At 38.1% G+C, this 19,476-nt stretch overlaps 3 protein-coding genes across 7 annotated transcripts; 1 reads left to right on the top strand and 2 right to left on the bottom strand.

The window, feature by feature from the left end:
* The first annotated feature begins 2,229 nt into the window (after positions 1-2,229).
* LOC132119473 (tribbles homolog 2-like) lies at positions 2,230-7,230 on the top strand. The gene is made up of 4 exons (XM_059529487.1): positions 2,230-3,052; positions 3,892-4,179; positions 4,295-4,587; positions 5,142-7,230. The coding sequence occupies exons 2-4, from the start codon at positions 3,892-3,894 to the stop codon at positions 5,602-5,604; spliced, it is 1,044 nt and encodes a 347-aa protein (XP_059385470.1). The 5' UTR covers positions 2,230-3,052; the 3' UTR covers positions 5,605-7,230.
* On the bottom strand, positions 6,816-10,736 carry LOC132119474 (repressor of RNA polymerase III transcription MAF1 homolog). Its single transcript, XM_059529488.1, has 7 exons — positions 10,001-10,736; positions 9,682-9,810; positions 9,393-9,555; positions 9,020-9,141; positions 8,806-8,925; positions 8,227-8,331; positions 6,816-7,953 (listed from the first exon to the last, which is right to left on the bottom strand). The coding sequence occupies exons 1-7, from the start codon at positions 10,081-10,083 to the stop codon at positions 7,932-7,934; spliced, it is 744 nt and encodes a 247-aa protein (XP_059385471.1). The 5' UTR covers positions 10,084-10,736; the 3' UTR covers positions 6,816-7,931.
* A 1,039-nt stretch (positions 10,737-11,775) lies between these two features.
* On the bottom strand, positions 11,776-19,115 carry LOC132119471 (zinc finger CCCH domain-containing protein 11A-like). 5 transcript variants are annotated; one of them, XM_059529484.1, is made up of 17 exons: positions 18,962-19,115; positions 17,541-17,610; positions 17,256-17,402; positions 16,981-17,100; positions 16,740-16,863; positions 16,460-16,648; positions 16,189-16,254; positions 16,030-16,110; positions 15,837-15,938; positions 14,552-14,620; positions 14,349-14,444; positions 13,736-14,266; positions 13,584-13,651; positions 13,132-13,501; positions 12,695-12,858; positions 12,414-12,553; positions 11,776-12,304 (listed from the first exon to the last, which is right to left on the bottom strand). In XM_059529484.1, exons 3-17 carry the CDS (start codon positions 17,307-17,309, stop codon positions 12,094-12,096), a joined length of 2,385 nt encoding a protein of 794 aa, XP_059385467.1. In that variant the 5' UTR covers positions 17,310-17,402; positions 17,541-17,610; positions 18,962-19,115; the 3' UTR covers positions 11,776-12,093. The 5 variants fall into 5 exon arrangements, with proteins under 5 accessions (XP_059385467.1, XP_059385466.1, XP_059385468.1 ...); XM_059529483.1 differs by having other exon boundaries at positions 17,541-18,106; positions 18,962-19,102; XM_059529485.1 differs by having other exon boundaries at positions 17,541-17,970; positions 18,962-19,099.
* Between the last annotated feature and the right edge of the window lie 361 nt (positions 19,116-19,476).

Raw genomic sequence — 19,476 nt, 5'->3', positions numbered from 1 at the left:
TATCTTTAGTTTAAAGTTTAGTGTATGGATGTTACATTATTTTCAGACTTGATAAAGCATTAACCTTTTTTTTATATATATATAATTGTGCACAAATGTCTCCACAGGCACATTTTCTAATTCGACAGGGATGATTTTTTTTCTAGTTACACTGAAATCAATTTGTTACAATTTTTCAGTATAAAAAATTATATTTGTGTCTTCTCTTACCTTACTATAAAGAAATAGTTACACAGTGAAGTTCAAATAGTCTCTTTTAAGTGTTTCTGTTATGCTAATGGCATTTCTACTAACAAGATTAGCCAGTTAGTTGCGGAAGTGGTGGAGTACGTCCTCTAGAGAGACATCTGTGAGTTTATAGCATAACCAACTCAATCACACAGCTAATCCAATTAGACATTGATATACAGGTCTGGCCCTTTTCGTAAAATAGGCTAATTCAGCAACGTGTCTTCGTGTGAGAAAAACTGATGCAGGACCAATACAAATAGGTCAGCATGTCTTTTATCAAAACTTAGATATAAAGAGAACAAATGTGCCCTTCTTGCTCAAAAGCTGTCATCAGCTGTTGGAAACTGGAAGGAGGATATTCATGACTTCCTGATCACTTTGGACCAGCGCTTCCATGGCGCTAAACCACCATTAGTGTCCATCAAGATGAAACAGAGCCTTTGTGAGGACATTGCTTGTTCCCATGGTGACAATATGTCTCAATCCAGATCTGGTGACATCTGTGTAGACACAGACAGGAAGATTTCTTGGAAATAGAGTCATATTCATCCTAACAATTCCCTCTCTGTCAACATGCAGAGAAACGGTGCTACACTTTTAACTTACAGTTGGTGATATATTAAAACGTCACGTTAAACCAAAGGATTAAATGAAACTAAATCCCCTAAATATCCATTCATCTATTTAGAGCATTTTGAACATTTGCGTCTGGTGTCTCGAGGTGCAAGATTAAACGATAAAATGCACTGTGCAGCAGAAACATTTCCATTTTAAGGAGTTGTTAGTCTCCCACTCAGACCTCTGATGGTGGAACAGCCCAGGAAACCTCTTTCCACCCACAAACATGCATGAAACCTCTGACTCAACTTGAAACCATGAGCGTTGTGGAGGCATCCTGCTGACTGCCTGGTGCACCCTGCCTCATGTTACAGGGTTTGTCACTGCAACCTTCTTACTGTAGGTCATCTGTGAGATAGACATGCAGTGTACTAAATAACCAGAACACCAGCAATAATACAGACTGAAATCAAATAACACAAGATGCAATTGCAAAACTTAACATGGAATTAAGTTAAGAATTGTAATAAAATATCATTAGCTCACTGACCAAGGAAATTTTCCTCAAGGAGGTTTAAACGAGTTTACATTTCAATTATTTAAAAGCTTGACTAAAATAGGCCTAATTGTTGACCAACAGTATAAGTGGTAAAACTTATATGAATACCATAACATTTGGGAGAATTTCATGAAAAATGTTTGAACTCATATTGAAATGTCTGCCTTTTGGTATCTCTGCAAATCTGAACACAGTTTGAGGCATTGCTGAAAGATGAGAAATGAGAAACAAGCTCTCCATTTAATATTATTATATTTAGGAGAAACAATACATATTCCTTTCAATGGGTTCATATTATGAAAAAAGCTCTCCGTTTAATATTATTTCAATTTAGGATAAATAATGCATATTTCTTTTCTATGGACTCGTATTTTGTTCTATATCTATCAGTTACCTGCATGACCCTGACAAACACTTGATGTGCAACACCGACACTGGTATTGAGTCATACACAGGGGTGGGGCATTAATCTTCACAATGGCAAAAAGAATAAACTTAACCTATATATAGCAACACATAGCTACCGCTTTCATGTACATTCACGCGATCTATCACATCGCTTTTTTTCTTTCCTGCGTTGTCTTCCATCGCCGTTGAATTAAACAATGGTAGATATGCTACGTTAAAAGCAAACTACATTGTGCACTAAATATTGGCAGCTTTGCAAACTGTCAAACTGCTGTGGTCAATTCAGCGTTGTTTACTGTGTAAAACTGGCTTAACATTTCCATTAAACGCCGTGCTTTGTGTTTGCAATCCACCCCTTGCAAACTTCAACATCGTACTAGTATTGCGAAGCTCTGTACTAGATGTCGTCAGACCCGAGGGGCGGAGCCAAGATGTCGCAATCTTACTAAGAACAGCATCGTCGAGTCAGGCTGGTGTAACGCACTGAGCATATTAATCGTACCCAGGCAAAGTGAGACTTTACAGTCGGACGGTCAGGCGGAGGGGCCACGTCTGATTTGTTATCTCATTACTAAAGGGACCTTTAATTTCGGCAGCAAAAAAAGACCAGCTAAAGGACTACTTTTTCGTTTCTGTGCTGTCACCAATTCGGACACGTTCAACTTTCTTTGGACATTTCCTTATTTGTCATATCGCAAAACTCAAAGTTAAGTACGTTTAACAACATCTTATCACGTTTTATTCGTCCAATACACAACGTGAATGATCGGACTTCATTCGACTACTAAAGGACGTTTTACCGACAGTGAAAATCAAGATCTAAGGAAATACTGTCCGTGCAGAACGCGTTCATTCAGCGGGACTAAGGAACAAAGACATTCGTGCCAACAACTGGAGACCTCTTAGTGTTGCCGCCAGATTCACAAGTACCAATCTGCTCATTCTACTGCACAAAGAAAAAGATTATACACGAAAAGAGGCTAAATGTGCACGAACATCTGCAAAACACATTAAAGTTGGAGATAGCTACTCTTCAAATCATCTAACTTACTGTAGGGCACGCGCGTCCTTTTAAACTGACTCATATTTATTCTGCATCCATTGGAGACGACATTTTCATTCTTACGCCGAGACTCAACAACGGCTGACAATTTCCCAGTGTTTATTTCATAATATTTTTTTTATTTATTTTTCCTCGATGGAAATGTTCTCTGACAAGTAGACACAACTAAGTGCTTCTGTAGTTTTCATTGTTCTGTTTTGGAGAGGAGCGGGTCCTTTGTCTAAAGCAGCGAGGTAAGTCCTTTAAACCTTTAAGCGTTACTTTAACCTCTAGAAATCACCATTTAGTTTCTCCAGCCTAGAGTTCTTAAGAATAGTCCAGTAATTGACCAACTTTCCAATTAAAACGATTATTGAGAAACACTTTAGTGGTTAAACTTTACACGGAAAGTGATGCAGCGTCTGTTGTTGTTTGAACTTTGCCAACTTGGATTTCACATCCATCTATTGAGCATATTGCTTATTTTTAGCAGTTTACTTAAATATGAACCTTGGCGTAGTAGTTTAAGCATATGCTGAAAACCGTTCATTCTGGGGATTTAGGTTCGAGTCGGACGTCACCAGCTTCAAGTTTCGAAACCCACACGCACAGTTGTTTAAAAACGGTCTTCTTAACAAGGACGAAAAATATTAATAGGCTACTAATATTTTTATTAGGAAAAAAAAATTCTGAAGTGGATGAAACTAGGCGACGTCATTTTATGACGTATGCTTGAATGTGTAATAACTTAAACACTGTGACTCACAGGCGCCGAGCAGTATTTCGAGAGGAGCTTGAGTCAGTATGATCGAGCGACACTGCTCATCACATAGTCATTCAACAGTTTTAAATTACCTCCTTTTATTACACAATATTAATTAACCTCCCATTCTTGTTTCGTTAGTTTGTGAGAGATTATCTCACGGTTACTGAGTGTTTAAGTGTGTGGAAATAATCACATGCACTCATTTGATCAATTATTCCTGTTACCTTTGTGCATAGACTCTGCATTCTTTATACAATCATACTTTATGGTATATGAAGTCATGCTGTCACAAGGCCATGAACTTACACTGACTTGTTTTTGTCACAGATGAGTATAAACCTGTCAACTCCTAAACCTCCACTGCGGCTGAAGCGAGTAGACTTTGAGGACTCTCACAACACTGATACCTTCAAATGCAAGCGCCGCAGGCTTAGCCAGCCTCCTTCCCCAGGTCTCGCACCCTGTCTTCACCCCCTGTCCCAGAGCCTTGAGCAGCCGGGGTCAGAGAAGCACCACGTCTCGCGTATCGGACCCTACATCCTGCTGGAATCCACAGAAGGAGCTCAGACGTTCAGAGCAGTTCATCATGTCACTGAACAGGAGTACACATGCAAGGTGATCATAGATGCTTAATAATAGTGGATCTGAAATATCTTCTATTAATAAAAGTTATGGAACTTTTGTGGAATGAAGGATCATTAATCACATCGTTTTGGTATGTTCCCACCAGGTGTTTTCCATTAAGAAGTATCACGAGTTCATAGCACCCTACACTCGTGTGCTTCCACACAGTAACATCTGCAAGATTTCAGAGGTGGTGCTCGGGGAGAACAACGTGTACATATTCTTCGAGCGTCACTATGGCGACATGCACTCATACGTGCGCACCTGCAAGAGGCTGCAGGAGGATGAAGCAGTGCGCCTCTTCGGCCAGATGACAACTGCGGTTGCACACTGTCACGAGAATGGCGTCATTTTAAGAGACCTTAAACTGCGCAAGTTTGTGTTCACCGATCCACAGAGGTCAGTAGCTCAATTTTATTCTTTAATTACTAGTTAGTCATGTCAAATCTGCCCTTGATTTTTAGTTAGCAACAAATATAAGTTGTTGTTGTTTTCTAGAATGCACGGTAATTAATTGTGCATGCTGATTTGCCCTATTTTTTTAAATTTCAATTACCTTTGTTGTCATCTAATGTAAACTTGCTGTTTATTTTTAAAAGCACCATTTTTATACTGTACAATATATTTTTGTAAGATTATTTTTGTATTCCACAAAGTTGCTGTTAAATTTAAATATATAGTACTGAGAAATAAACAAATGTTAATAAAGAAGTTTTTTTATATTAACCATTAACTAGTATATAATGTATAAAATAATTATACATTACTATAACATGTAGTCACAATATTAATTCATCAAATTGCGTACTGTACAATGTTATATTTACACTAATTGCAGCCTGTGTGAATTGCATAAATGTTACCTTGTCTTGCTCATCTAGTAAATATTTTCCATTCATAAACATAGAAACCTAGTTATCAGGTGGCTGATAGATGTTCTTTTGTTTCCTCAGAACAAAGCTGGTCTTGCAAAACCTGGAGGACTCCTGTCTTCTTAGCGGGAATGACGACTCGCTGATGGACAAACATGGCTGCCCAGCCTACGTCGGCCCGGAGATCTTAAACTCACGGCACTCATACTCAGGGAAGGCTGCCGACGTATGGAGCCTTGGCGTTGTTCTTTACACAATGCTTGTAGGACGTTATCCATTTCAGGACGTAGAACCCACAGCACTGTTCAGCAAAATCCGCAGGGGTGCGTTCACCATCCCAGAGACTCTTTCACCCAGGGCTAAGTCGCTGGTGTGTTGCATGCTGAGGAAATCTCCATCGGAGAGGCTCGAGGCTGGAGATATACTCTTCCACCCATGGCTCCACTGTAACAATAACGTATCCCTCAATCAGCACTCCAGCACCAGACACTCGATAGATCAGGTGGTACCTGATTTTGAACCGAATGATAATGAAGATTGTTAATTTGCCATCTTCATTCTGTTTACCCACAATCAGGGGATTGGACTCTGTGGAGAAAGACAGATTGCCTCGTAAGGCATGCAGAGTTCAAGGGCATCAAATGGAAGAGATTCCAGAAACTATAGCAGGTTAATAGCAGTGCTGTTTTTTACCCAGCGAGGAACTTTTGAGGTGTTCAGGACAGGCAAGAGACTAACCTTGTAGTCTACAAGCAGAAGTAACCGTGTTTCTTACCTCTGAAAATATCCATTTGTGATTATATCTCCAAAACGACACCCGGAGGGCAAAAAGTGCTGCTTTCCTAGCAGACGTTTGTTCACAGCACAGTTTTGGTCCTGAAAGAATATCACGAGGCTGGTGCACACAATTTTAACATCAGTATTGTCTAATCAGTGAATGGATTTCCCATTGTACACCCATGTTGTGTAAATGAAAGAACCTCTTACTTAATTCCTGGTATACTTGATGCACACTTCGTGCCTTTATGTACTGTTTACATATTTTTGCAGTGGAAAATACAGGTTTGACTATTTAAAGTGCCTTTTTTTCCCAGTAAAATAGCCAATGTTGTTGTTGGACTTGTTAAAGTACCAAAGATTTGAGTCCCCCCCCCCCACCAGTCTCATCGTGTGTATCTGCAATGGGTCAGCACAAGTGCTCATATTTCCTTTTCATGTGAAGAATCAAAAGGGTTCTGTGTTTTGTAAATGTCTTTCCATCTGTTAAACTATGTATTTGTGCTGCAGAGCAGGTTTAACCCTGAAGGGATGTGGGGCACATAATGCGCTACAGGAAACGTCCATATAATGGTTTAGAGGTGTGTCTGTTGAGTGAAACAAAGGCTTTACATACGTTATCGTTTGTTATGCCTGCATGCAACGCTTTGACCCGTTGTTCATTAAAGTACTTGTCTTTTTGTAGATATCTTTTTGTTACTAGGGAGAAGTGGACACTACATTTGTTGTTGTTGTTTCAAGGGGTGATGTACCTACAAACAAGTATTTTGTTGTTGCCAGTACAATTAAAATGAAAAATCAAGACTCATTGATTTTTGTTGCTTATTAATGATTCATTAGCAGATATTACTTGCTTAATAATATTAAAAAATATTCGTCATTCAGCACAAAAATCAATGGTCCGCAGTACTTATTGATCCCAGCAAGGTTTTGTAATAAAAATTTGTTTTCTGAAGTAAACATCGCAATCAGTGCACATTAAGTCAGTAGATATTTATTTGGCACATTTTGAAAATAACAAAAATGTTCTTTAAAAGGATATTCATAAAAATATGTTAAGCTACTGATAAGGAAATGTTAATGTATCATTCATGCATAAATCTGCATCGTATAGTGCTCATCCTTGTTTTTGTTTTTTTTGTAGGACTATTACTTCAAAAACATTTGTAGAAATAATCTAGGAAATTAACACCAAAAGTGATCTTACATTTCTCTGCTCATATTCTTTTTTTTATACTGGTGCAACATGAGTGCTCGGAATTACATTACGAAGTACGTTATACACCTCACAAATGATACAAATCCAAATAAGAAACAGTAATAACAAATAAAAGCTTAAAAGTAAAACTAAACTTTACAGACCCATTGTGGTTTTCCTTTTCCTTTTTTTTTTTTTAGCATTCGGGGCTAAAAAACTAAAAAGGGAAGTTGACTTGTAGGTCAAGACACCAATAAATCTACCAGGTGACATTTACGCTGATATCAGTTTAAATATAATTTTTCCTGAGGCAAGAAAGTTGCAGGAAAATGTATTAAGCCCTACAAAACAAAATTATAATCATTAGAGAAAAAACTAAAAAACAATTGGGAAAATGGGATGCTGATATAATAACAAAAATATGAGTTATGTGCGTGTAAGCCTAACAAATATGGAAACTAAAATTTAAATGTTAACTATGACATCTCAAAATGGTCAAGCAGTAAAATAAACAGTCAGAAATGACCAGAGGACAGGTGACAAAGATGTTAAAGGATGCCACCTAGTGGAAATACTGCTGTGAAGTTCATGGAGCCATAAAAATAAGTGGAAATAATGAACAAGAATAAATAAAGAAGTTTGGGTAAGTTGCACTCGGATACAATGAGAAATTACCTCTTTGGAAATGAAAAAATAAAAATATCACAACACAGAGGAAAACTGTACACAGAAAAGTAAAGGAAAATGTTAAAATGCAATGAATAGCACTTTTCTTAGTACTTTCTAAGAAATGGCCAACAGTGTATATAAAATGAACTTAAGAAACAGAAAAGGATAACAGACATTAAAACTCAGGCAAGAGATGCTGGCTTCAGATGACAGGGACGAGGGCTTCATCAGGCACACAGTGCACCATACCTGTGGAAAGAGACATCCATCCATCACTGACTTCAATGACACCAGCCACTGCTTGTCAGGCTAGTAATATCAGAGTCATTGTTTGCAGTTACACTGTAATGATTCTTCTGGCTGACTGTTGCCCTCCACCAGCAAATACAGAACCACATGATTTATATGCAGTCCTTTTTCTGTCACATCTGAATGACGATAAACAGTGTGGGTGTTCGCGAGGCAGTGCTTCCTGGAGAAGTGATAACAAATAATAACGGAGCAGTCCACATAGTTCCTCACCTCTCTTCATCCATGTTGCCCTCTTCCTCTTCCTCATAGCTGCCTTCATCCAACTCCAGATCCAGTTCAGTGCCGAAGCCAGAGTCTCGTGGAGCCATGAAAAGACTAAAGGACCACAAATACAAAAAGTCAGAGCTCACTTGAATTTTATTCTTTCTTTTTATTTTATTAAGTTGGACCTGCTGATTTTTTATATTTCATAATGATAATGTGAATAATAATGTAAAATATATTGCATAAATAGACTACCATTAAACAGGCCAGTATGATTTTTTACTTTGTTATGTTTACTAAGGCTGCATTTATTTGATCAAAAATACTGTTAAATGATAAAGAGAAAGTTCATAAGAACAGCATTTACTTGAAACTGAAATATTGTGTTCATTATAAACATCTTTACTGTCACTTTTGATCAGTTGAATGCATCCTTGTTAAATAAAAGTATTCTTCCACCCAAACATAACACAATACGCGATCTATAATAAAGTTATATCTCTATCATAAAAATATATATATATTTTTTTTAAATATGATTTTTGTTCTTTATACGTTGATGTTGCCTGACATACAGATCCTCACCTTACAGAACGGCATGTAAAGAACACAATCCTCTTCAGTCTTTTGTTATAAAAGAAGTAGTTGAAGGACCACATGTTGCCTTCTTCCCCATAAGGGTCTGAATCCAGGTCTGGATTGTAGCTGTCACAGAAGGCAATCCGATCTTTTTTAAAGCATGCTTAATAAACTTAGTGCTATATTATTCAAACAAAAGAAAAGAAAGAAGCATATCTACCTGTATATATCACATTCAACAAGACTGATCTCCTTGTCTAGGGCCTCCCATAACTGAGACTGTAGGTGACTGTAGGCCTCACCAGCAGCAGCAGACAAACTGCTGTTCACTGCATTAAACACCTGTGGAAATCATAAACCATTTAATAAACCTGGGTTTTATAATAGTTTTAAATATCTTATAATTATTATTGTATTTAATTTTTTTATTCATATGTCTTTTCGCCAAACCACTTATCCTATGTAGGGTCCCAGATATTCTTATTATTAATAATAAGAATAAGCATAATTTATTTAAATTTTTACCGTTAACATTGTGTTAAATTAGTGCATAAGTTGTTTCAGAAACTGTAACCATTTTATGTTAGAATTACCCAATTAACACTGGGCTCCTTGCTGAAATCGTGGCCTTTGGTGCGACTGAAGTCGTAGTCCGGCCGGAAGGATTCATTGAGAGTGGCAATCAGGTAAAAGAGGGTCTTTCTGCTGCACTTATCAGACAGTGGACCCTCCCCATCATCCAAACTCTGACTCAGTCTGAAAATAAAACATATTTCAGTAAATGTGCAATGACCTGCTGGAAGATATTTGTACTGTATTTATGTGAGGGGATTGATGACAGTGAAATGTTTATCAGTACCTCAAGAAACGTCTTCGACTTACTTGTTGGGGCTGATTCCTGAGCTCTGCGGAGGAGACAGAGCCTCCAGCACGTGTGGCTGCCCTTCCTGACAAAACTGCTTAAACATTTGCTTGTCATCACCGGCCATCTTACAGGAGTAGCTCTCAATACTAAAGAAACAACACAACAGTGTCATTAGTCACACTGAGAAAAAAAAAACTGCAAATAACACCAGAACAGTGTGAATTACATGTTATTTCCTCATTTTGTGATCTGATGGTGTTCAGATATGAACATGTTTTTTCGAAGGATACGATCTTAATTTTAACTTTACATTTTAAACAAGCATTGAGCACTCACCGTCCAATTATCTTACAGTCTCCCGTTTCAATTGTGAGCAGACTGTTTATGGCCTCAAAACTTGTGTTTTCCAGGAGCTTCATGGTTTATTCAACTATATTATATATATTGAAAGAACTGCAATGACTATTAACACTGGATGTCACTAGATGTCAGTCTCTTTGATAAACAACCATCGGCCAGTTACTCTGCAGTTACACTAAACCAAAACGATGTTTAAACGATGCACGTTAATTTGGAGAACAAACGGCACAAACAGAAAATGAACAATAATAAACTACTACCCAATACTAGGTTATTACCGAATAACCACTAAGCTATCCTACAGAAGCCCCTTTAAAAATTTCTCAATTTCGAGAAAAGACGGCTCTCTATTGCCTTCAAGTGTAAAAACAACAACAACAACAAAACAATTTAAATAAATAAGCCTCCCTTGCAGATTCTTACGACCACGTAAATAATCTTCACCGGTTGCTTAATGCACTTCTATGTCTAATAAATATATCTTCCTTTTTACTGTGAAATTTCCAATACCTGCCATTAAACAAGCTAAAATTTAGAGGGAAATTATGCATCCCAGCTACTGAATAAGAACTTGAGGAGAACTCCAAGGCTTATAAAAGCCCTAATCCTCGGTTTTTGGTTGTCTATTTGTATGTAAGAATAACAACAGCAGAGGACGAGCGTTTGTGTAGCAGTTTGCAGTCGCGATAATGATAATACGCAGTTGTCTTTTTCCTGTTTTTTTTCGGTCAGGATGTCACGTTTACCGCCACCTGCTGGCTTGGGGTTTAATATCGCTTCTCTTTTTTCGAAGAAATGCATAATATACATTCCGAGGCTTGTAATGACAAACCTGCATCAAAGTTTCAAATCTAAGGTAAAATAAAGTATTTATCAGAAGCTATTTAACAGACTATTACTATACCTTTGCATTTCTGTATTTCAGTACCTCAAAAGTATTTGAGTATTGTGAAGAATTCAAAGAATCTTTGTACTGTTCTCATATTGTGAAAATAAAACTGGGGATAAAATTGTTAATATATTTAAACAAAATAAAACCGTAAAATATATTTTGTCTTAAAATAAAAACTACAATGCATAGCAAAGCTTGGTAAACCATGTTAAAAATTGAATAATATTTTCTCATAAAGACATTTTATTTACATAGATGATTTTGAAGAGGTGCAAATTTGATAATTTTGGTAGCGCTGCAGCACAAACAACATTTTCACATTACATACCCTCAATGCATGATGTCACTGAGTTCAGGTGAACAAAAACAGACATGGCTGGGCAGGACATTTCCAAAGAAAAACAAAACATACAGGTTAACAAAGCAGAAGTATTTTCCCTGAGAGCACAGATTCATATTTTTGCATTTCATTCAGAAGTCTGAGAAGGAACTTCTCTGCTAAAATTATTAATTTTTCAATCTGAAAATGTGTAGATGGTGCTCAAGAGAATTGCTTAATAAAATTAGCATAAAACTTGTGACAGAAATTATGCAGAAACGAAAAAGGAAAACCATGCCCTTCAGCTATCTGCCATATTGTTAAACCATAAAATATTTAGTCTATACTAAATCAAAGGTGAGGGAAATGACCGATTCAAACAATGCTGATAATGACGGCCAAAGAACATTAAGGTGTGGCCTTGATGTGGCTCTCTAATAAAAATAAATTTTTCAGCATACACAGTACACAACTGAAAACGTCCTGTCTCTGTAACACATAATGAGTGATAGTGCTATAACACAACTTCCAACACAATCATTATACCCGAGGCTGTCTTATAATGACTTGTCAATACATACAGCAGCCAAGTAAGATTTTCCCTTTTTTTGACAGTTTTAAGAAGTCAACTAAAATAAAACAAGAGGACAAAACCTGGACACCACAACTGGTGTTTCTCAAGCACTATTTGATAATGTAAATATGATTAGAAGAAAAAAAAAATGTAAAAAGGAACATTAAAACAGATTTATTAGAGTTTGAAAATATAAGTCTTAATTTAAAATGCTGCTAAATTATGTCACAGTCCTTTCAAAATCATATCGGCAGTGTTTTTGTAAGGGACTTTGTTGCTTGTGTCTAACTGTCAATCATCTCTGAGAGTTCTAAAAGAAGGTCGTCCTCTCCCTTGCCCGAATCCAATTCCAATTCATCTTCAAGCCGGTCATCAGTAAATTCACCCAATAGTTCTTCAAAGTCATCCACTGATGAACTGGTAACAGCAGGAGTACGACCAGAAGTGGTGCTGGGCCGCCGAGAGCGCTGCATGCTGGGGGTTTTGATCACCGGGCTACAAAGGAACATAAAGGAAGATTAAAGATTACAGAAAATAAAAATCCCCAAAAATTGTGTGTGTGTATAAGTATTATGTCTGAAATGCATAAGAAGATTTCCCATACATTTGGGGGACCGCAATAATTGCAGGTGATGTAGTACTGGCTGGCTCAACGCAGCTCGTAGGCACCATTTGAATATCCTCTGTGTTGGAAGGCACCCGCCGAGTATTGGACTGAACTTCTTGAGAGCCTGGTGACACCACCTGAAAGAGAATAAAAAATAAATAAATAAATATTTTTTTTCCTCCCAAAACCAAACTTGCCTAAAAAAAAAAAAAAAAAAAAAAAAAAAAAAAAAAGATATTTAATTTATTTTACAAATAATTAACCAAATTTAGTCTCACCTTAAGGCGCTTGTTAGGAATAACCAGCGAGGAAGGTGTTTGATGGGCAGTGTTAAGAGGTTTCACTTCAGCAACAGCAGAATGATTTTTTGCAGTTTTCCTCTTTTGGGTAGGCTGGGCTGCCGGCTTCACTACTGATGGCTTCACATTCACCTTGGGCTTCACTGAAATGCAGAGGAAAACCGCATATTGAGTAGAACATTTGGAAGAGAGTTCATTTTAGTTTATACATACATGAATTTCAGATTATGTTTTATTAGTACTGCTGTAAACATTACTGGCATTTGATAATTCTTTTCATTTTGTCATCACTATTATAGTTTTGTTAATATTGTATGTAAAAACATACGATTTATATTAGTTATTTATACTATATGAGTTAAATAATCGGTTAAAGAGAGACTGAATATCACCACCGATTCATGTTAAATTCATACCCTTGGTCTCTATGTGAATAGTTCCCTCAGCCAGCTGGATGGGTATCACAGGAGAGCTTGAGGGCTTTGGTTTGTTTGTCGATGGAGAGCTGTCTCCAGAGCGCTCTGGGGAGCTTTTCTGGGGCACTACAGCAGCAGAGAGTGGAGAGCTCTTGTGTTTGAGGGCGATCCGCTGTCTCACTGTGGTTTGGGGCTGGTCAGAGGGGTCAGAGGCTGGCGGTGAGGCAGCAGGTTCAGACAGTCCTGCATCCTTCTGGGTAGTGGAGGTGACTTGCTCCTCTTGTAGCTTTCGGAGTCTCTTCTCTCGCATGATCTCCTCAAATGTTTTCACTTTAACAGTTTCACTGGAGGGTTTGCCTTTTCCATTGGTCTGCGAGTTAAAACCGTGTAAAAAATGATTAGTTAATCTAGAGACAATAATATTCTCTTAGACATGTTGTCTTGTGTCTTACCTCTGCAGGAGGTTCTAGTTTCTTATCTGGCACATCTGGTTTTGTCTGACCCACAGTGTATGCAGTTGCTGAAAAGAATTGACAGCTAGGTGAACACACTTATTTGGGCATATGTGGCCATTTTTAGAAAAACATGAATGAGTCTGACTTACGTGAGCTTTTATTAATGCGTAGGATGCGCCTCTTTGGAGGTCCACTTGCCTCTGCTTCAGTTGAGGTTTGGGTCTTATCATCGGTAAGCTCTTGAAGCTGTGCCTGCATCCGGGCTGTCTTTTCCCTGCGTATCTCTTCCAGCGTTTTTACTCGTACCTCCCCTACTGTCACATGAGCCTTGACCGCAGCTCCAGTAGTGGAAGGTCCTTCATTTCTGTCTGTGCTTTTTGTTGTATTAACATCCTTGGCTTTTTTCTCCTGAATTTTTTTCTTTTCGTGCAGGATTTCAGAGAAGGTCTTAACCTGAAGTCGCCCAGCAGGTCTGACACTTTTCTTGGATGGGCTCAGCTCCTTTGCCGACACTTCTTTCACAACAGGCACAACTTTACTCGTGCTGAGGTTTCTGGCTGCCTTCTCTTGCCTTATCTCCTCCAGAGTTTTTATATGGATATCTCCAGATGATTTTGGCTCGCTGTCAGTTCTAGGTGGCGCGGCAGTCAATCCAAGTCTTTCACGCACTGGTTTCTGAGCTGAAAATAGTTAGTAACAAATTATGGAACATATTCTAAATAACTACACAACCACAGCTGGCACAATAAACTAATCTCTCACCTTTCTGTGGTAGCACGTCTGTGGAAGATTCAACAGTTCTACCAAGACGTTCAGCAAGGCGTCGTTTCAATGGTAGGTCTTCCTCCACAGAAGCATCTTAAATTAAATATCATCTGTCAGTTATTGTAAAAAAAAAAAAAAAAAGACCACAGATACATAAATGTATACACACAATGTGAAGCAAACTGTTTCCATAAACTTACCTCTTTTCAAAATTCTTTCCCCAAGTCTGTCTGTAATTTTTCTTCTTCCAATTTCATTAACAGATGAATCTGCAACCGATTTTAAAAGGGTTTAAAAATAATTAAATGGTTCAATACTAGTGATGGGTATCGTTAAGGTTTTAACGGTATTACTACTCTTACCGATACTGCTTAACGGTCCGGTACTTTAACGGTATTCTTATCGGTACTTTGTGTTGTGTTACTTTGTGTTGTGTTAAGCAGTCGAAAACTTAGCATTTCTCTGTCTGCACATAATGCACTTTTGAAAGATGCTTTGACAGATTGCTTGTGTTTCCGCCCTTACATGCAAATTTTTTGTTGTACTTATGACAACCAGCGTTGTCTGCATCAACTCTAGTGAAGTATAACCACACTTTGGAAAGTTTTACTGTCTCCGCCATCGTCACTCTTTGTATTAAGCGGGAGTTTTCGTACTGTAAGTGGCCGTTCACATATCGCGTCTAAAAACGCGTGGAAAACGCTAGGCACGCCACTTTCTGATTTTTTTCCCCCCAAATCCTTCGGGCACTTGCGCTCCTGAGGAGTCTGCCATTGCTAAGCAACCATGACCTGCTCTCTCCATGAAGACGCGGAAATTTCAGCAATGGATATATGGATTTGCAGCACTAAAAACTGCTTGCAGTAGCACTGCTACTAAATTAATTTAAAAATCCACATACAGCTATCAGCTGTTCCTTCATCTTGGCTGAGCTTTCAACGTTGTTACGGAAAAGGTGAGGAAGTTACATGATCTGCGGTGCGCTTGCAGCATTCTGAAAAGTTGAGATGTTTTAACTCGATGCGGTGCGGACGCGCACATTATGAGCATTACGATGCATTATGAGCACGCATACCGCGCACCTACATTTGAAATAATGAACTTGAGCATGCAAAAGACGCGATATGTGAACGGCCCCTAATGCTTATGTGTGCGCCGCGCTCGTTCTTGTTGTGTGTGTGTGACTGACAGACAGCCTCTGCGGCGCATGACAGATCTCGGAGATCTCACAGACAAACGTCTTAATATGATCGCACATTAGAAATGTTTGGTGAGATAAAATGTGCAAGATAACATTATTAAGCAAAAATACATAGTACATACATTTTTTCCCCTCCAGTACCGAAAGCAGAACCGATATCGTCAGATCTTACTGATACTACGGTCTTTCATAATTTAGCCCCGGGGCCATTTTAATACCGGGTTTCGGTACCCATCCCTATTCAATACTACAATATCCAAAGTTCAACCTTATGGACAGCTTACCGATGCTGGCATTATTAACTTCCAGATGTGAGAGAGATTGAATGTTTTCCTTTTCAATAGCAGTTCCTTTGTTTTGGGCTGAGCTTTGCATGGTGGACTGCTCTGCAAACAAATGGAAAAAGGGAATATTAAAACAATCCTTCAGATGATTTAACAGATTACCCAAAAGAAATAGTACTGAGGGCTCATTTACCAGATTTCTTTAGACTGGCCATGAGTGCTTTCCTCAGTCTGATCTCCTCTAGCGTCTGAATACCGAAGTTCAGCGAATCATCTGCATGACAGATAATAATTTGATAAAACTCTCAATAAATAAAAGAAAATATGTACAGAACATGGAAACTGTCTTTACTTTTGCCTGTGATCATTTTCCAGGGTGATCCTCCAAGAGATTCATCTCCTTCCTCTGAGAATTGATCTGCAAATATTGAAATAAAATGAATTTAATATTTCTACTTAAGGGATGCTAAACTCAACCCTTAAAGGTCCAACTGCAGACCATAGCTTCAACCCTAACTAAACACCTGAACTAACTAATAAAGAACTAATTAAGAATTGGAACCAACAACGAATGGGATTGGACAACCCGTTCTAGTTAAAACATCACAGAAACATAAGCTTACCATCTTCATCATCGTCATCCACGGGGTTGATAACCACTGGAGGATGGGTAGGGCTGGGGACATTCTCTTGGGTCTCAGTTCTAATGACCCCTCTTAACTGCGGGTTAGCTGGGTTTGCAGTGGGCACAGAGACTAGGTTGACTTGATCCTCATATGGGGCCTCTTCCTTCTCCTTTCGCACTACTTGCCCTGTTAAAAAAAAAGACAACAAAAAGGCCAATTTATATTATATATAATAAAAACCAATATAGTTCAAAACACTGTTAAGACTGTCAAATACCTTTGTCTGGGGCAAAATAACTCCCATCGATGACGCGTGGCTTCTCATGATGGAAAGCACAGTGAGCTTTCTGGCAGCCAGCTGGCTGGTTCTCCCAATAGCATGCAATTTCTTTGCGGTTTTTCTAAAATAAAAAAATTAATAAAAGATTAATAATAACAGGGTGGATCATTATTGAGGTCCCATTTCAGAAACAACGGAAAGATCTCAACAGAAAAGGGTTTTGGAAGTGGACACAAACCTTTATTTCCATATGACGAAACATGCAGATGTTACGGAAGCACCTTTGCTCTTGCCAAAGGGTACAGACCGTCTCGCTACCCATGGCAGCCTCACAGTGTCGAAAAGGGCAGCTGTCACCCTAGAAAAGCAAACCACAACACAAAACATGAATTTTTAATTATGATCATTAACTTATGTATATATTCGTTTAATGACCTACTTAAAAACTAAAAATCAGCTTTCAACAAAAGGGAAATGTCTAAATGCACACCAGATATAACTTTTTTCACTTACCTTAGTACAGGTGGAATAATAATAGAAGTAGCAGTCATCTCCTTGCATGGTCATTCTGGCACAAATTTGTAGTCTTCTGGGTCAGGAGCTCTTGAGTGATGCTGCGATCTCGTCCTGGAAGCCTTCGACAGAATCTCGTGAACCTCCCTATTTAGAGTGTTACAAGCCTATTCATGCTCCTGTTGATCCTTTCACATTTTCACTTTTTACATTCTGTCCTGAATGAGGCAAAATGGATGATATTTTAACACTGGAGAGAGAATGCGTTGCAAGAACTTCGTTCACCTGCAGTGGCTGAGACGTTCCCTGGTGATCTCAAGCGCTTCTTGAAGGGTCGCTCCGCACTGTGTGGATCCTGAAGGAACACTTGACTGATGAGTAAAGACTGAACAGGGGAAGATGGGGCAACTTTTGTCTCTCTTAGAGACTTGTTCCCGTCAGACTGCTGGGTTCAAATTGGCAGGTGGTGGAAAATGTCCGTTTTTTTTTCCTCCCTCCAATATTGTTGATAATTGAGTGGTGAGGGGTTTTGGGGGACTTTAAAAATCCTCAAGCAAGAAGTTGTCAAAAATCGAGAGCAGAGGGCAAAACATGGGACTGGATTTCTTGGAGATGTCGAGAGAAAAAAAAAAAAAAAAAAAAAAGAAGGAAGGAAGGAAATCTCTTCTACGTCTCTTGAAGGCGGGAGGAAAATTTAAAGGGGGGTAGACTGGAACTTAAAAAAAAAAAAAGCCCAATAGAGAAAAACCAAAAACCAAAGGTGAGATTAAAAAAGCAGCAATCTTCAGGGAAGCTAAATCATTATCCAAATCCAGTTATCCTCTGGAATGAAGGACAAGATCTTGCATAACCTACATTTCAAAAAAAGAGACAAAAACACTCCCCATGTGCTGAACAAATAGTTATTGAATAAGGAACACAATATATTTTAATACATGGAAAATACTTTCAGAGGAGACAGAACATGTTTTTAGATGTGATTGGACACAACAAAGGTACAGTACATAAACAACCTGAGATTGTGTAACTAACAAAATTAAAACATTTTGGTTCTTTTTGTATTTTTTGAGCATGATGAGCCACATTTATCAAGTTTTAAAATTGGTATTATCTGAATAAATATTTCGCAGATTTTGCAGCCGCACCTGTAAATGTAGGGTGCAGTTCACAAAATCCGCGTTTTTAAATCTCAAATATTTTAGAAACATGTTTTTACAGATGAAAATTTTTATTATTGCTTAATCTACTCGTTTATAAATTACACTTAAAGAAAGGACAGCGAAAACAATTGTGATTGGAATTACTGAAAAACGCTTTTGTTTCCATTTAGTTATTCAAAAGTTAGATTACGACGTAAAGTTAATAAATTACATTTTGAATTAACTAAATCCACTGTTCACAAGATTTTTCCTCATTCGTCATGTCAGGCCTTAGTGTCGTGTTTGGTATAACTCAATAAAGGTTTTCAGATGATCAACACTGAGACAATTAACGTTTAAAGAACATATAATGTGTATATTATGAAGTCTAAAAGCTGTGTACGTTTAAATAACACACTGTTCTATGACTTTCGAATAGCATGTTGATAACTTCGGGTAGCATGTTGATAACTTTAGCACGACAACTACACTTAACGTTAACAAAATTAAGTAAATGAATGAATAAATACAATGTTCAATTACTTCAAATAAAGCGTTCACAATTACCAGTTTATACCGACTGGAATTAAGTATGTTCGGTTTTGGTCGACGCTCCAGGACAGGATGTATCTCTTCTCGGCTTCACAGACAGGAGAACAAGATGGCGCGCGGCTGTCCAGGGAGGAAGAGCTCGCACAGACGTCAATCTGACGGACAGATTCGTTAAAGGGATAGTTCACACACGCGCGCGCGCGCGCGCACACACACACACACACACACACACACACAGACCCCCACACACACAAACCCGTAATGTTGTTCAGTACCACTTCGAACGTCTATATTCTGCACAAAAGGTGAAATATAATTTTGGCAATTGGGTCCAAACAGACGAAAAAGCCGATATATTATAATAAAAGTTGTTCGAACGACTTGTGCGCTATATTCCAAGTCTTCTGGAGCCATATAGAGATTGTGTGAGGAATTGCTAAATACTTATTAAAAATAATATTTGTTTTGGCCGAATAAATGTATACAGATTTGGAAGAAAATGAGAATGAGTTAAATTATTATTTGAGATT

The sequence above is a fragment of the Carassius carassius genome, chromosome 38, assembly GCF_963082965.1.
Source record: "Carassius carassius chromosome 38, fCarCar2.1, whole genome shotgun sequence".
In the NCBI taxonomy this organism is placed as follows: Eukaryota; Metazoa; Chordata; class Actinopteri; order Cypriniformes; family Cyprinidae; genus Carassius; species Carassius carassius.
Note: the sequence above shows the minus strand (reverse complement) of the source record. Positions and strands in the feature narration are given on the sequence as shown.

Bases quoted from the DNA above. Each gene is read 5' to 3' on its own strand.
- LOC132119474 (XM_059529488.1), bottom strand. From the start codon at position 10,083: ATGAAGCTCCTGGAAAACACAAGTTTTGAGGCCATAAACAGTCTGCTC. The intron at 9,142-9,392 runs GTAATTCTAACA...TGATTTCCACAG, and splicing joins AGGAGCCCAGTGTTAATTGG to GTGTTTAATGCAGTGAACAG. The intron at 7,954-8,226 runs GTGAGGAACTAT...CTCTTTCCACAG, and splicing joins GGCAACATGGATGAAGAGAG to GTATGGTGCACTGTGTGCCT.
- LOC132119471 (XM_059529484.1), bottom strand. From the start codon at position 17,309: ATGACCATGCAAGGAGATGACTGCTACTTCTATTATTATTCCACCTGT. The intron at 14,267-14,348 runs GTGAGAGATTAG...AACTATTTTCAG, and splicing joins AGACGTGCTACCACAGAAAG to CTCAGAAACCAGTGCGTGAA. The intron at 12,859-13,131 runs GTATGAATTTAA...TCTGCATTTCAG, and splicing joins TATTCACATAGAGACCAAGG to TGAAGCCCAAGGTGAATGTG.
- LOC132119473 (XM_059529487.1), top strand. From the start codon at position 3,892: ATGAGTATAAACCTGTCAACTCCTAAACCTCCACTGCGGCTGAAGCGA. The intron at 4,180-4,294 runs GTGATCATAGAT...TGTTCCCACCAG, and splicing joins AACAGGAGTACACATGCAAG to GTGTTTTCCATTAAGAAGTA. The intron at 4,588-5,141 runs GTCAGTAGCTCA...TTGTTTCCTCAG, and splicing joins GTGTTCACCGATCCACAGAG to AACAAAGCTGGTCTTGCAAA.